Source organism: Balaenoptera ricei, chromosome 7, assembly GCF_028023285.1.
Source record: "Balaenoptera ricei isolate mBalRic1 chromosome 7, mBalRic1.hap2, whole genome shotgun sequence".
In the NCBI taxonomy this organism is placed as follows: Eukaryota; Metazoa; Chordata; class Mammalia; order Artiodactyla; family Balaenopteridae; genus Balaenoptera; species Balaenoptera ricei.
This window is the reverse complement of record NC_082645.1, coordinates 691584-707840: the sequence shown is the minus strand read 5'-3', so window position 1 is coordinate 707840 and position 16257 is coordinate 691584. Positions and strand designations below refer to the sequence as shown.

At 41.9% G+C, this 16257-nt stretch overlaps 1 protein-coding gene across 16 annotated transcripts in view; it reads left to right on the top strand.

Moving 5' to 3' along the window:
* Positions 1–10940, top strand: part of R3HDM1 (R3H domain containing 1) — a 191586-nt gene extending 180646 nt beyond the window's left edge. For all 16 annotated transcript variants that reach the window (XM_059927575.1, XM_059927587.1, XM_059927580.1 and 13 more), the window contains 4 exons: positions 4325–4469; positions 8238–8320; positions 8783–8867; positions 9604–10940. In XM_059927575.1, the coding sequence (XP_059783558.1) occupies positions 4325–4469; positions 8238–8320; positions 8783–8867; positions 9604–9965 (675 nt within the window). In that variant the 3' untranslated portion in view covers positions 9966–10940. The remainder of the gene's footprint in view (positions 1–4324; positions 4470–8237; positions 8321–8782; positions 8868–9603) is intronic.
* The last annotated feature ends 5317 nt before the right edge of the window (positions 10941–16257 follow it).

Sequence of the window (16257 nt, the reverse complement as noted above, 5' to 3'; positions counted from 1 at the left end):
CATTAAACAGATAAAAATATAAAAATAGTTTTTTATCTGTATAATTGGGATATTTAGGAAGACTATTAATTTGCAGTGTTGGCAAATATATCCAGTTGTAAACTGTCTTGTGACTCTTGGTAAATTGATTGATGCAGCTCTTTTTGGAGTGCAGTTTAGTGACATTTTTCAAAATGTGGAAGGCCTCTGATTCACAAATTCACTTCTAGAACTTTGTCTAGTAAAAATTGTGGAACAAACATACAAGAATATGTTTGCAAGGATATTTCTTTCTTCTCTGTCATAGCACTGAAAATCTGAAAATAGTCTTGATATTCAGTAGTGGGTAACTTATTAAATAAATTTCTGTGCCATTTAGGAAAAATTCTAGAGCTGAAAATACAACGACTAAAATGAAAAAATACACTAAAGGAATTCATTGGTAAATTTGAGCAGGCAAAAGAAGGAATCAGAGAACTTGAAGATAGGACAATGTAAATGATTCGAGTCTGAGGAACAGACAAAAAAGAATGAAGAAAAGTGAACAGAGCATAAGGAACCTATGGAACACCATCAAGTGGACCAACATAAACACTGTGGGTGTCTCAGAAGGAGAAGAGAGAAGGGGGCAGAGACAATATTTGAAGAAATAATGGCTGAAAACTTCTCAAATTTGATAAAAGACATGAATATAAACATCAAGCAGCTCAACAAACTCCAAGTAAGGTGAACTCAGAGATGCACGCTGAGACACACTGTAATCGATTTTTAGAAAGACAAAGACAGACAGAATATTAAAAGCAGCAAGAAATAAACAACTCATCACATATAAGGGATCTTCAAAAAGATTATCAGCAGATCTCTCATCAGAAACTTTGGAGACTGGAGGCAACAGGCTGATATCTTCAGAGTGCTACAAGAAGAAAAACCGTCAACCAAGAATACTATATCTAGCAAAACTGTCCTTCAAGGCCTTCCCTGGTGGCGCAGTGGTTAAGAATCCGCCTGCCAGTGCAGAGGACATGGGTTCAATCCCTGGTCCAGGAAGATCCCACATGCCGCAGAGCAACTAAGCCCGTGCGCCACAACTACTGAGCCCGCGAGCCACAACTACTGAGCCCGCGAGCCACAACTACTGAAGCCCGCGAGCCACAACTACTGAAGCCCACGCACCCTGCGCACCGCAACAAAGAGTAGCCCCCACTCACCGGCATTAGGGAAAGCTCATGTGCAGCAATGAAGACCCAATGCAGCCAAAAATAAATAAATAATTAAAAAAAAAAAAAAAACACTGTCCTTGAAAAGTGAGGGAGAAATTAAGAATTCCTAGATAACAAAATTTGAGATCTGCCCTGCCAGAAGTTGTCAAAGGAGTCCCACAGAGTGAAATGAAAATATGCTAAACAATAACATGAAGCCATATGGGGAAAAAAGCTCTCAATTAAGTACATGGGCAATTATAAAAGCTGGTAATATTGTTCCAGTGGTTTATAATTCCACTTTTTGCTTTCTACATGAATTAAGAGATTAATATTTTTTAAACAATTATTATCTCAAAGACAGTGTTATTATAACTTTGATTTCTAACTCCCCATTTTGTTTTCTACATAATTTAAGAGACTAATGCACTTAAAAGAATTATAAGTTTGGGACTTCGCTGGCAGTTCAGTGGTTAAGACTCTGTGCCTCCACTTCAAGGGACACAGGTTCGATCCCTGGTCAGAGAACTAAGATCCTGCGTGCCATGTGGTGCGGCCAAAAAAAAAAATGAATTATAAGTTTTTTTGGGGCACATAGAGTATAAAGATGTAATTTTGTGACAACCAAAGGGGGTAGAGACAGAGGAGCACAGTTTTTGTATGTTATTGAAGTTAAGCTAGTATAAATTCAAATTTGAGCATTATATTTAACTTTTGGATGTTAGGTGTAATCCCCAAGGTAACCATGAAGGAAAAAAGCTATGGAATGTATACAAAAGGAAATGAGAAAGGAATTTAAACATTTCAGTACCAAAAAAATCAAGCAAACACAAAAGAAGACAGTAGTGCAGGAAATGAGGGACAGAAAAGCTATAAGACATACAGAAAACAAATAGCAAAATGATAAAATTAAATCCCCTTTGATTGGTAATCGCTTTAAATGGAGATGGATTAAAATCTTCAATCAAAAGACAGATTGGCTGAATGGATAAAAACACATGATCTAACTATATGCTGTCTACAAGAGACTCACTTTAGATCCAAAGAAACAAATAGATTGAAAGTGAAAGGATGAAAAAAGATACTTCATGCAAATCATAACCAAGAGAGCAGAGGTGGTTATGCTAATATCAGATCCAAAAACTTTACAAGATACAAAGAACGTTATATATTAATAAAAGGTTCAATACAGCAAGAAGATATAACAATTCTAAACTCTTACACACCTAATTACAGACCATCAAAATATATGAAGCAAAAACTGACACAATTGAAGGGAGAAATAGACAGTTCTACATTAATAGTTGGAGACGTAATACCCTACTCTCAATAATGGATGGAACAACCAGACAAGATAAGTAAAAAAATTAGCTTAAACACAATGAACCAACTAGATCTAGTAAACATACACAGACTACTTGACAACAACAGCATACACATTCCCCTTAGGTGCACACTGCACATCCTCTTGGATAGATGTTATTGTTAGGCCACATGTAAAGCCTTAACAGATTTTATTTATTTATTTTAATTAATTTATTTATTCATTTATGGCTGCATTGGGTCTTTGTTGCTGTGTGTGGGCTTTCTCTAGTTTCAGTGAGCGGTGGCTACTCTTCATTGCAGTATGCAGGCTTCTCATTGCTATGGCGTCTCTTGTTGCAGAGCATGGGCTCTAGGCATGCAGGCTTCAGTAGTTGTGGCACACGGGCTCAGTAGTATGGCTTGTGGGCTCTAGAGCACAGGCTCCGTAGTTGTGGCGCACGGGCTTAGTTGCTTTGCGGCATGTGGGATCTTCCTGGACCAGGGCTGGAACCCGTGTCCCCCACATTGGCAGGCAGATTCTTAACCACTGTGCCACCAGGGTAGTCCCCAAGCCTTAACAGATTTTAAAAGGTAAATATCATACGAAGTATCTTCACCAACCAAGATTGTACTGGAGGTTCTAGGCAATGCAATTAGGTAAGAAAAAGAAATAAAATGTGTCCCAATTGGAAATGAAGAAGTAAAATTGACTCTGTTCACAGATATTATGATCTTCCCACAAGACATTTATAACTAGAAAGGAAAAAATAGTAACTTGACAACGGAGAAACCTGGCAGACACCATCTTAACCAAGCAGTCAAAAGAAACATCACCAGTACTGTGGTGACAAATGGATGGCATGTACCTTCTCACAGGATGCATTGAGAAGGACACAACATCACTTCTCTGGAATTCCCTTCCCCGAATGTATATCATAAGCTTTTTGATGAGGAAACAGTAGGCAAACCCAAGTTGAGAGCCATTCTACAAAATAACTGGTCTTCAGAGTGACCTTCAGAAACTGATCTTCAAAATGTCAAAATCATGAGAGAGAAGAAAGACAGACTATTCTAGGTGAAGAAGGTTAAAGAGATAAGACAACTAAATGCAGCGGTTGATTTTACAGTGGATTCTGTACTAGAAGGAGGAAGTTTTTCTTTCTTTTTTTTTTCTGCTATAAAGTACCTTAGTGGGACAGTTGGCAGAATCTGAATAAATTATATAAATTATGTGATATGTCGTTAGTCATCTGATTTTGATAATTCACTGTGGTTATTTATATAAGAAAAAGTCCTTGTTTTTAGGAAATAGACACTAGTTATTTTGGAATAGAGTGGTATTGTGAGCAACTCATTCTCTAATAGTTCAGAAAAAAAGTAACTATATATAGAGAGAGAAAGCAAATATAATAAAATATTAACATTGGGAAATCTGAAAATTTTTTGCACTATTTTTGCAACTGTTTTAAGGATGAAGTTTAAAATAAACAGTTAATATGAAAAAAAGAATGAAGTAGATGTGTATGTTCTCTGATGGAAAAGTATCTACAATATTATTGTAAAGGTCCAAAAGCAAGATTCAAAAATTGGATGTATAGTCTGTTTCCATTTTTGTAAAACAGATGTATGGATGCATGTGCATGGAAACAGTTTACCAGTGTTTATCCTTAGGAATCGGAAATTATAAATTTCTATACTATTATAATTTTTTTAATAACAAAGTACCTATTGCAGTGGTGTAACAAGTACATATCTGTAATCTGAAAGAGTAAAAATTTCTGTCCAAAAGGAAATTTGCAAAAAGCCTAAAATGCTGACCTGTTTTCTTGATATAATTGCAGCACAGTCCTCAACTCAGTAGTCCCATTATTTCACCAGCTCAGTCGCCAGCACCAGCTCAGCTGTCCGCCCTGAAAACTATCCGTCCCTCTGGACCGCCACTTTCCATCATACCCCAGTTTTCTAGACCCTTTGTCCCTGGGCAAGGTAAGTGTGCACAAAGCTAGTCACAGCCACAGAGAATTTTAGGACATCCATTCCCAGTCACTTTGTGATTTACTTGGTACCACTACCTTTCATTATTCCACAGGACTGCATTTTTACCTCACTCAGGCATTTTTATTTATTACCATTCACTCTCCTAACCTTAAGGTTTCATCACAATTAATAATTAATTACTGGGACTTCCCTGGCAGTCCAGTGGTTAAGACTCCATGCTTCCACTGCATGGGGCACGGGTTCAATCCCTGGTCAGGGAAATAAGATCCGGCATGCCACACAGCGTGGCCCCCCACCCCAACAAATTAATTAATTAATTACTAATTTATTAATTACTTGTAATAATTACATGATGAATTAAAATGACTGACTTATTCTTCAGCTCCATTCCTCTGTAGTAGTAATAGGCAATGTGATATCTGTTTTGTATTTCTAATTTCTATATTAGACTAATATATCAAGAGTTTATTCAAAAATTTATTCAACAAATGTTGAGGACTTACTGTGCCCCAGATGTACAAAGATGAATAAGGCCAAGGCCTCATCGTCATCAACCCTCAGTCTAGTTGGAGGAACAGAAACTCAAGCAGATGATTATAAAATCACATGGAAAGCATTAATTTTATTTCCTGGAATTTATCCTAAGGATAATGTACACAATGGTTTATGCACAGAAGAGTTTATTCTATGCCAGAAAAGTTCAAAAACAATCTAAATGTCTATTAGTAAGGATTAATTAGATTATGGATATATATATATCTCCATATAAGTAATCCTGTACAGTAATCTAAAAATAATGTCTTAAAGAATCATTAAGAGGGGAAGTAGTCATAGTACAGTGAGTGATTTTTAAAGAACAAGTTAATTTACAATGGCCAGGACATGGAAGCAACCTAAGTGTCCATTGACAGATGAATGGATAAGGAAGATGTGGCACATATATACAATGGAATATTACTCGGCCATGAAAAGAAATGAAATTGAGTTATTTGTAGTGAGGTGGATGGACCTAGAGTCTGTCATACAGAGTGAAGTAAGTCAGAAAGAGAAAAACAAATACCATACGCTAACACATATATATGGAATCTAAAAAAAATGGTTCTGAAAGAACCTAGGGGCAGGACATGAATAAAGACACAGACATAGAGAATGGACTTGAGGACACAGGGAGGGGGAAGGGTAAGCTGGGATGAAGTGAGAGAGTGGCATTGACATATATACACTACCAAGTGTAAAATAGATAGCTAGTGGGAAGCAGCCGCATAGCACAGAGAGATCAGCTCCATGCTTTGTGACCACTTAGAGAGGTGGGATAGGGAGGGTGGGAGGGAGGGAGACGCAAGAGGGAGGAGAGATGGGGATATATGCATATGTATAGCTGATTCACTTTGTTATACAGCAAAAACTAACACAACAATGTAAAGCAATTGTACTCCGATAAAGATGTTTAAAAAAAAAAAAAGAACAACTTCCATGGACATTTCAAAAAAGAAGATAAACAGATGTCTAATAAGCCCTTGAAAAGGTGCTCAACATCATTCATTAGGGAAAGGAACATTAAAATCTCAGTGAAATACCACTCACCCCCACTAGAATGGCTATAATCAAAGAGACTAACAAAACCAAATGTTGGTGAAGATACAGAGCAGCCAAAATTTCCACACATGGTGTGGGAGTGTCAAATGATATAACCACTTTGGAAAAGGATTCGGCAGTTCCGTACAAAGTTAATCACTTACCCTACAGTGCAGCAGTTCCACTCCTAGGTATTTGCCCAAGAGACATGAAAACATGTCTGTGTAGACTTGTACAAGTACATTTATAACAACCTTATTTTCTTACAACAGCCCAAGCTGGACAATGACCCAAATGTCCACCATCAGGAGGTTGGATAAAAAAATTGTAGTATTCCTGACAACTCAGCAATAAAAATGAACAGAGCAAACCACTGGCATGCAGCAACATGGAGGCATCTCCAAGCCGTGTTAAGCGAAAAGCAAACCCGACACAAAAAGAAGACACGATTCTAATTTTATGAAATCCAACTGTAGGCCACTAAGCTACAATGTTAGCACTCAGATTGTGGTGTGAATGAGATATGCAATTGACTGAAAAGGAGCTTGAGGGAACTTCCAAGGAGATGGAAATACTCATCTCTTTGGGTCATGGTTACATGAACTTTTACAATTGTTAGATTTCATCAAACCCAACACTAAAGATGTGTATTTTATTTTACGTTAATTATATCTCAGGTTTTTAAAAGAATTATAAAATGCACACATATATACATGTGTAAGCACACATACATAAAACCAAGACTGAAAAGATACACACCAAAATGTTAGAAGTAATGGAATTACCAGGGTGGTCTCTAACTTCTCCTTTATAATTCTCTATTTCCACATTTTTTACAAAGCCAATAACTTTAATAAACTAGAAAAATAAAGCACGTTATAAAAAAATAAACTGAAACAGTGTGTGGATTGAAACAGTATGTGGCAATGTAGCCTACCAGGAGGGGTCTCTGGCTGTTGCTGACTACAGTCTCATCTCTGTATGTGCAAAGAATGCTGCTCCCTAGGCCTGAACTTAACTCTGACTTCTTTGCAACTGTTTTTCATACATCTTCATGCTTAAAATTGCATCTCTAATCTCAGTGCTAAACCTCCATGTCATATCTTCCCTTCAGCTATTGTTTGGGATAGGGCAAGTATGTCGTGGGTGTATTCTGCCAGGGAGCTGCCCAAGCACCCCAAAAGCGTTCATCAGAAAAGAGCCCCACAGAGTGGCAGGAGGTTCACGCCTTGCTTCTCTCTGTTAGGAAACTGTCAGGAGAAGCACTGTATGATTTCCTGAAGATGCTGTCCTAGCAGCTACCCATAACCCTTCTCCAGACACTGAATGTGCTACATTTGGGGACTTACGGTTAAAATAAAATGAGGATATAACAAATGAGAACATTATTCTCCAGGACAAGGCTTTTGCAGTCAGCATTTATGAAGCCCTTTCCATGGGATGACTTTTAGGCACTCATGCGTGAAAGAAAATAATTGGAGTATCTCCATCCTGACTATCCCGCACTTGTTGATTTAGGAGGGGGTTGCTTGCTCATGAGTAACACTGAGGAACTATGCCAGTCTTTCTAAGCAAGGTTACATTATAAATATTGTTAAAGACTTTCATTTAAAGAGAGCTTAAGAACAGACCCAAGACCTAGAATGTAAATATACCCATTGATTAAGCCTAGAAAAATGTTTGTATGAGGATATGTATATGTATAAATGCATATGTTTATAGTAATTAATAATGAATTTGGAGAGATAGAGAGCTTCATGTTTTCCCAAGGTTTTTTCCATCCCCTGAAATGTAACTTCTGTTAATTTTTAATCATCAGAGAAAAGTGTGGATTTTAGCATCTCAAGTGGGCGTAATGAGTTATTATAGTTACTTTGGTGGATTTCGCATAGAATGTTAAGGTTTACAGAGCTGTTCTCTCCATGCTAACCTGTCTACCCAGCTCCTACCACTTAACCTCCTTCATAACCATTGTTTTTAGTCCTTAGTCCTTTCAGAAGTTTACCCCAGCTCTTTAAAGGCTAGATGGAGGCTTTTAATTCTTTTACAAAAATATGTCAATACCTACACTATTGTATTCTACTAAACATGTTTCCCCGTCTCATCCTGAGACAGTTGAGAAAACTGAGAAGTACTTCATACCCGAGGAAAACGTAAAAATCGTTTTTTATCAACTTTCAGGAGATGCCAGATACCCGTTACTTGGCCAGCCCCTGCAGTACAACCCTCCTGCTGTTCTGCACGGACACATTCCAGCCCAACAGGTGTGAGATCCAGCTGTCTGACCTCCTGGGCTTTGTTGGCAGAGCATGATGCTTCTGTTGCTGGGCGTGTGGAGTGCCCTGGCCCCCGAGTTGGCACCGCACTAAGGAGAACTGTGTGCCTGGGCCAGTGGATGTCTCGGTGTTGCCCTGGCCTGTCCGAGAGCAGAGTGAGGGAGAAGGTGGTGGGCTGCTTGGCGGAGCGGGGGTCCCTGAGCGCAGTCCAGATATCGGGGGGCGGTGGAGGCCATTGGGCGCTCTCACTTACAAAAGACTGTGACTGGTGATAGTGACAGGCCGAAGTGCCACTGCCGCCGAGGCAGAATTCAGAGGGCCTGGAACTGGGTTTTTTTCTGCTGAAGTAGAAAACCCAGACCGAGTATGGTTATGCGTTAAGCGGTCGAACAATTGCAGTCACATTTTGCAGCATCGTTAACCTTATTATTCATGTTTGTGGATTTTCAGGGTCAGTCTGGCAACAGGCATGGAAACCGAGGAAGGAAACAAGCTAAAAAAGCTGCATCCACCGACCTTGGTGCAGGAGAAGCAGGTGTGTCCCCAAGCGGCATCCGGATGTGGTTCTACATACTGCTGGCCTGACAGTCTGTAAAACTGCCACCCCACAGAAACGGGTTTTCCTCTTCTAGAGTCCTGAACAAAGCCTTAGAAAATTATGCCATCTATAATGTAGGGTTCTTGAACGTGTTCTTTTGATTCTGTCTCATTTCAGAATTTGAGAGTACTGAGGTACAGGTGGGTTTAGGAGGGGTGAAGGAACCAAAGGGATTCAAAAGAGATGTGAGGGAGGAGCAGGTAGAATGAAACGCGTTGCCTCTGTATTCTTTGAGAAAGGAAATAGTCCTTACACCCTTTAGGCGATAGGCTGAACGAACAAATACATTGCCTTTCTATGGCAGGGTGTTTTCAAGTCGGTACCTTAACTCGCTTTTCAACAGCCTTGGGGGCGTTAGGGCAGGTGCTCTTTTCAAGATCCTGTGCAGTTTTACAATGGGAATTCAAAGTTCAGGAAACTGTGTGCCCAGGATCACACACCTAGTTTGGAGACGCCGCTGCACAGGCTGCGTTTTGCACGTGAGGCTGCCAGTGTGGCCGCCTGAGGAGTAGGTAGGAAGTGTTTAGAAGACGGCCGTAACAAGTATAACTCTGTGGATTTGAATGGTTTCAGAAAACTGTGTTCATTTTCCTGTGTCATAATTGGGTCTGTGATACTTTTTGCCCACCTGTGGGTAACAGGGGTTATTAATTGTACACCTTTTCCATTCTAGTTGTTGGGAAGGTCTTGGAAATTACTGAACTACCAGATGGAATAACTCGCGTGGAAGCCGAGAAGCTTTTTGGGGAACTTTTTAAAATTGGCGCCAAGATCCGGTGGCTCCGGGACCCCCAGTCCCAGCCCCAGCCGCGTCGTCACCCCCTCTGCTGTGGCAGCGGGGACGGCACTGTCAACCCCGAACGCTCTAAACCCAGTGACTTGGCCTCCACGTACACTGTCTTAGCCACATTCCCCTCCATCTCCGCCGCGCAGAATGCTCTGAAGAAACAGATTAACTCGGTTAACAAGTTTAAGCTGAGAACGAGCAAGAAGCACTATGACTTTCACATTTTGGAAAGGGCAAGTTCTCAGTAACAGCCCCCTTGGACCCACGGCCTTTGTGATTCCCCCGTCCTCGCCCATCTTTAACTGGCTTGGTATTTGGAGCTTCTGTTAACATGATAGAGACTCCTAGGATGTGTGGTCGTGGCGTTAACAACTTCTGAAGACAGGCCGGTGATCCAGCAAAGGGGGGAAGATACACATTTCACCCCAAATGACTGTAGGAATCCACATCGGAATGATACAGAGTTAGCAGCTTTTTCTGAGGAAGTGCTGTTCAACTGCCTCCTAACTTTTATAGTTATTTTGTTTTCTATTTCTGAATTCTTGTATCAGATCCAAAGCTCTATTGTACAGCAAATTATTCTTCAAAATGATTACAAACAGTTGCAACCTGTATTTCTTTTTTTGCAGCCAGCACAGTGTGACCCAACATAGAATTTGGGGGAAAAAGAATGCAGGAGTGTAATAACCAAGTCACAACCATGCACTGTCTTTGGGGGGCTGGAGGGTGACTAAGGAGACCCCACAAATAGAAAATTACTCTTCCCCTGTATCTCTGAACACAGACACAATTTCCAGAAAATACAGAACTCCCTCGTAGGGTCCTTTCCTTATTCACTTAGGTCGTATGAATATTAAGGGTAAAGTAAATTATGTTCTTAATGCCTCTTAATCAAACCACTTAGGTTCAAAGGGGAATAGGAATCATTCTAGGCAGGAAAATACGTCCACTTTTTTTCTACATCTCCCTCCAATAATTAAATGCCACTTATTTTCATTCCCTTCCTTGTGGATTTTTTTGTCACCTGAGGAAATGCATTTGATGAGTGCTGGAAACTTCTTCAAGTGGTTTAGAATGTGTTTTCATTGTTGGCAGCGGATCACTGGACGTCAAAGATTCATTGCACTTATGAACAAGGAACCTTTTTTTCAATTCGCAAGGCTGTACAATGTGTGCTGATGCAAGCCTTTTTCAGTTCAAGAGAATAAATGTTTACAAATGTATACCCACTTTGTCTTTTGTAAATTAAAATCATGTTTTTCAGTGAGAGTCAGTGTTGAAGACTTAACCTGTCTTGAAGATTTCAATTTCAGACTTAAGGAAGATTTCAGACTTAAACCGCCTCGTTTTACAAATATTCTACAAAGCATCACTTTCTCTGTGGGAGTGTTTCTTGTGGGTATGACTCATGTCATTTCGTTCTCTCATAAGTTAATTCCAGTCAATTGTAGACAATTTTGAGTATGAACAAACTTATAGTCAGAAAATAGAACATGAAGATAGGAACAAATGAAATAGAACATTTCATCTACAATGAAAATAGAACATTATGTTCGGTTAGGTAAAGAATTTGTGTTTTTAGCTGGTATTTTGAGCACCCAGTTGTCCTGTTTAGCTCAAATACTTTATAGAAAGCTTTCACCATTTGTTAGCCCAGCAAAGTCGAACCACTGAGAAACCCAAAGTAGGGGTCGGAGGCGGGGTGATCTGCCATCAGCAACTTGCCTGGAGCCTGACTGGCTTCCAGCCCAGACTAGGGGTTTACTTTGCAACTCAAGAGCAGTAGGTGTTAACCAGGCTCTGGTGCAGATGTTCACTCCTTCTAGAGCATTTGCAAAGCCCTACTTTGTCCCAAGGAATCCTGGACCTCCCCGCAAGCTGGCGCATTCCAATCATGAATATTGTGCTCCTGGGAGAAGTGGGAGCTGCCTTTAAACCATGTCAGATTAAGGAGCCATATACAGAGAAAGCAGAGTGAGGACTGTGAAAATTGCTCACTTTTGAGGACTGGTGAATTTAATTTTTGACTGTAGAGAGTCAGAGATGGAGAGGACATGTAATTAGGGTCAACATTGCAGCAAGAATTATTATTTAATCACATTTCATCATGGGGGTGGAAAGAAAACTACAATCCTATGGTCTATTTCAATTCTCTGAATATTCTCTTTAACTTTTGCAGTAGTAAGCCTGGTAAACCTACGTAAGGTTTTTTTTTGGACTTTTTTAAGATCTATTCTCTTAGCAACGTTCAAATATACAACACAGTATTAATGACGAGTCATCATGCTGTACATTAAACCTAAAGTTTTGCTCTAGACCCTTGGTTTACCCTGGAGGAGTTGAAGACTGTCCAGAGGAAAGCAGAGCAACGCTACTGTGCAGTCAGCCCTTGCCCTCCACCCCTGTCCCCTGACAGTCACATGGGAATACTGTCGAAATCGCCCCACCACCACACACGTTACAAAAATATGCACGCATTCCCTACACTATATTCTCCTGTTTTGATCTTCTAAACTCTGATCTCACCTATAGAAAAACGATGGGAGGAGGAAGCACACACAGGAGGCATTTAAAGGTGTGATTTGGCCCATACTCTCAACCTTCCTAAAGGCAGCTTCAGATGTCCCACAGTCCTGGCTGTGGGTTTTCCCAGAGCACTGACCATATTTAGGGGCAGGTAGTACTTCTACCAGTAAGATGAGTTCTTCTTACCTGTGCCAATATTAGCAGCTCCAGCAGCCCCTTGGGGGATGATAGAGGGTATTTAATAATTTTGTGGGCATTTCTGCTACCTTATGTATTAGAAAACTGAAAATATGACTTACGGGGTTTTTTTTGGTTTTTTTGGCCGTGCTGGGTCTTCGTTGCTGCACGCGGGCTTTCTCTAGTTGCGGCGAACGGGGGCTACTCTTTGTTGTGGTGCTCGGGCTTCTCATTGCGGTGGCTTCTCTTGTGGAGCACAGGCTCTAGGTGCACAGGCTTCAGTAGGTGCAGCACGTGGGCACAGCAGTTGTGGCTCGCGGGCTCTAGAGTGTGGGCTCTGTAGTTGTGGCGCACGGGCTCAGTTGCTCTGCGGCATGTGGGATCCTCCCGGCCCAGGGCTCGAACCGGGGGAAGTCCTGGCTTACGGGTTTTTAAGCCTTTGGTCCACAAAGAACATGGATATATTGGGTATGTTTTTGTGAATCTGGAGTACAAAGTGTGTTTGCCAACAGTAATTAAAAAGAATTAGCTTGTCATCTGAGCTGACAACAAAGTAGGGATCTGAACCCTCCCCCAAGTTAAGAAATTGGTTATTTTTTTTTTTTATTCCACCAGGGAGGGACCTGTGACCTGTGAATAGTGTGGAAACCTACAGGTCTCAGTAGAGCCCACAGTGCCAGAGTGGCTTGGGAAGAGTCAAGCCAGCACATCCACAGCTACCTCGGGAAGCAGAGAGTTGGGTTCTCCACGTCATCAGCAGCAGAAAAAATGCGAGTGTAAGACCAGCAGTGGCCAGCCACAGGGCCTGTGTGAAGGTGGCCAGATCCCCGCATTCCCAGCCTCCTGCCTGCCCAGCAGATAATGACATGTGGTATGTATTGTCTTTAAAGGCAATGAGCACAGATTCTATCTTCTACTAGTGACCAGTGTTGCGCTAGCGTGAAGGTGGCAGGGTTCAAAGCTGGCCCTGTGTTGCTTGGAATTCTCACAGCCTTTATGAGCTGAGCTGATGCTAAAAGAGAACCAGAGACTTAGGTGCACGCATTCAGCCTGTAGAGAAACAGGCAGATACAGCAGCCCCTTTTTTTTTTTTTTTTTTAGATAGAGATTTGTGACAATACAGTACACACGTCAAGGACTTACAGCAGTGGTTTTTTTTTTTTAATCTTATTTATTATTTTTTTTTTAATTTAATTTAATTTTATTTATTTATGTCTGTGTTGGGTCTTCGTTTCTGCACGAGGGCTTTCTCCAGTTGCGGCAAGCGGGGGCCACTCTTCATCGCGGTGCGCGGGCCTATCACTATCGCGGCCTCTCTTGTTGCGGAGCACAGGCTCCAGACGCGCAGGCTCAGTAGTTGTGGCTCACGGGCCTAGCTGCTCCACGGCATGTGGGATCCTCCCGGACCGGGGCACGAACCCGTGTCCCCTGCATTGGCAGGCAGACTCCCAACCACTGTGCCATCAGGGAAGCCCAGCAGCCCTTTTTAATCTACCCCCATGACCACATGTGCTCGGGCTGCATTTTGCATATGTGTAAGTCATTTTCCCCTTTAGTGTCTACACTTGGATTCATTTTGGTTTGATTTCACCAGCATAAAAGTATTGGAGGAGTGTAAGGAAAAGACTGTAGGACCTTCTAATCAGAAAACTGAAGATGTTGATTCTTTGCAGGGGGAAGCATTGAAATAGATAAATCATCAGCTACATTACCCACCCCCCCCCAAAAAAATAAACAAAACAAAACACAGCACTGTTTCAGTTCTCTCTTGCTGCTTAACAAATCACCCAAATTTAGTGGTTTAAAGCACCAGTCCTATGGGTCAGGCTCAGCGAGGACAGCTTGACTCTTCTCCACCTGCTGTCAGCTGAGCAAGGCTGGAAGTTCCAAACTGGACTCACATGTCTGGGCTCCATGCCTCAGTTCCCCAGGTGGACGCTCTCTTCTCGACGTATCTCATCCCCCAAGGCATCTCTGTCCACGTAGCTTTCTCCAGCGTCGTGGCCTGGACTTGATAAATAAGTCACCATGCTGTACATTGAATCCCCAGAACTTACTCATCTTACAGCTGGAAGTTTGCACCCTGTGACCTCCTTTCCCCCATTCCTCCCAACCCCACTCCTGGCAACCACCAATCTATTCTCCGTTTCTGTAAATTCAGGGGTTTTTTTCAGATTCTACATCTCTACATGTAAGTGAGATCAGACAGTATTTGTCTTTCTCTGACCTACCACACTTAGCATAACGCCCTTAAGGTTCATTCATGTTGTTGCAGACAGCAGGATTTCTTTCTTTTTCTATGACGGAATAATTAAAGGGCTCTTAAAACCTGGTCTTGTAAGCAGACAGGGTACGGGGTCCCTGGAGAAAGACAACCAGCATGGCTTTCTTGACATAAGAGAAGCCATTTTGGCCTAAGCCATTTTTGATGTAAGCCTGGCCACAATGCTTGCCCTTGAACAGGTCTCAGTGATAACGATCTTAAGGGAACAAAAGAACAAACTGTTATCAGGCAAGAGAAGTAACAATAGCAAAGATAATAAATCAGTAAAGACTCCCAGTTCTATTTCAATGGTAAAGGTAAGCCTGAGCACTTTACTGAGCTGTCTTGCAGAATTTCAACCCCCCTGTCCAGCCCTCAACCACTAGATCAACTGGAACCTAAGAGATGATGCATAAACAAAGGAAAAGCAGTCAAGAAACAATAGTTCAGGGACTTCCCTGGTGGTGCAGTGGATGAGAATCCACCTACCAGTGCAGGGGACACAGGTTCGATCCCTGGTCCAGGAAGATCCCACATGCCACGGAGCAACTAAGCCCGTGCACCACAACTACTGAGCCTGCACTCTACAGCCCGCGAGCCACAGCTACTGAGCCCGCAAGCCACAACTACTGAAGCCCACACGCCTAGAGCCCGTGCTGCGCAACAAGAGAAGCCACAGCAAGCAGAAGCCTGTGCACCGCAACGAAGAGTAGCCCCCCCTCGCCACAACTAGAGAAAGCCCACTCGCGTCTGCTCACAGCAAGAAAGACCCAACGTAGCCAAAAATAAAATTAAATCTTTAAAAAAAAAAGAGAAAAAGAAAGAACAGTTCAGTGATAAAACAGAGTCCTATTTCCTCTTCAAGGGATGTACATAGCAATCCGAAACATATCTTTGAGTTCTGCAGGAGGTAAGGCTCCCACCCAGGTGGAGGATGGAATGATGATGTTGACCTTTCCTGACCTTCATGACTTCAGTCAACTAAAGCGTGGACTCAGTCAACCTTTGCCCCAGTTCTGTGTGTGCTGAATTCTTCTCTGCACAAGCCCTTTCATGAATATGTATGTACCCTTAGCTTAAAACGTACCCAATTTTGCTGTTTGGGGAGACACTGTTTTGGGAAAGATCCCTGGTGTTCTCTTTACTTGCTGCAATAATAAATCCTTCCTTCTCCCAGTCTTTGGCTTGGTTGTGTCTTTTGGCTGGACACCCACCAAGAGGCAAACCCAGTTTTGGGGTAACAGTCTTGGAGTCCCAGATGTCGTTTTAAAAAGTCATAGGGTTGGGACTTCCCTGGTGGTGCAGTGGTTAAGACTCTGTGCTCCCAACGCAGGGGGCCTGGGTTCGATCCCTGGTCAGAGAACTAGATCCCACGTGCATGCCGCAACTAAGAGTTTGCATGCCACAACTAAGGAGCCAGCGAGCCGCAACTAAGACCTGACACAACCAAATAAAGTCATAGGGTCAACTCACAGCGGAGGAAATAAACCCTACCTCTTGATGAGAGAAGCAACAAAAAGGCATGTAGGATGGAAGATAATGGTTGCAGTCATCTTTGGAAACAATTTACCACA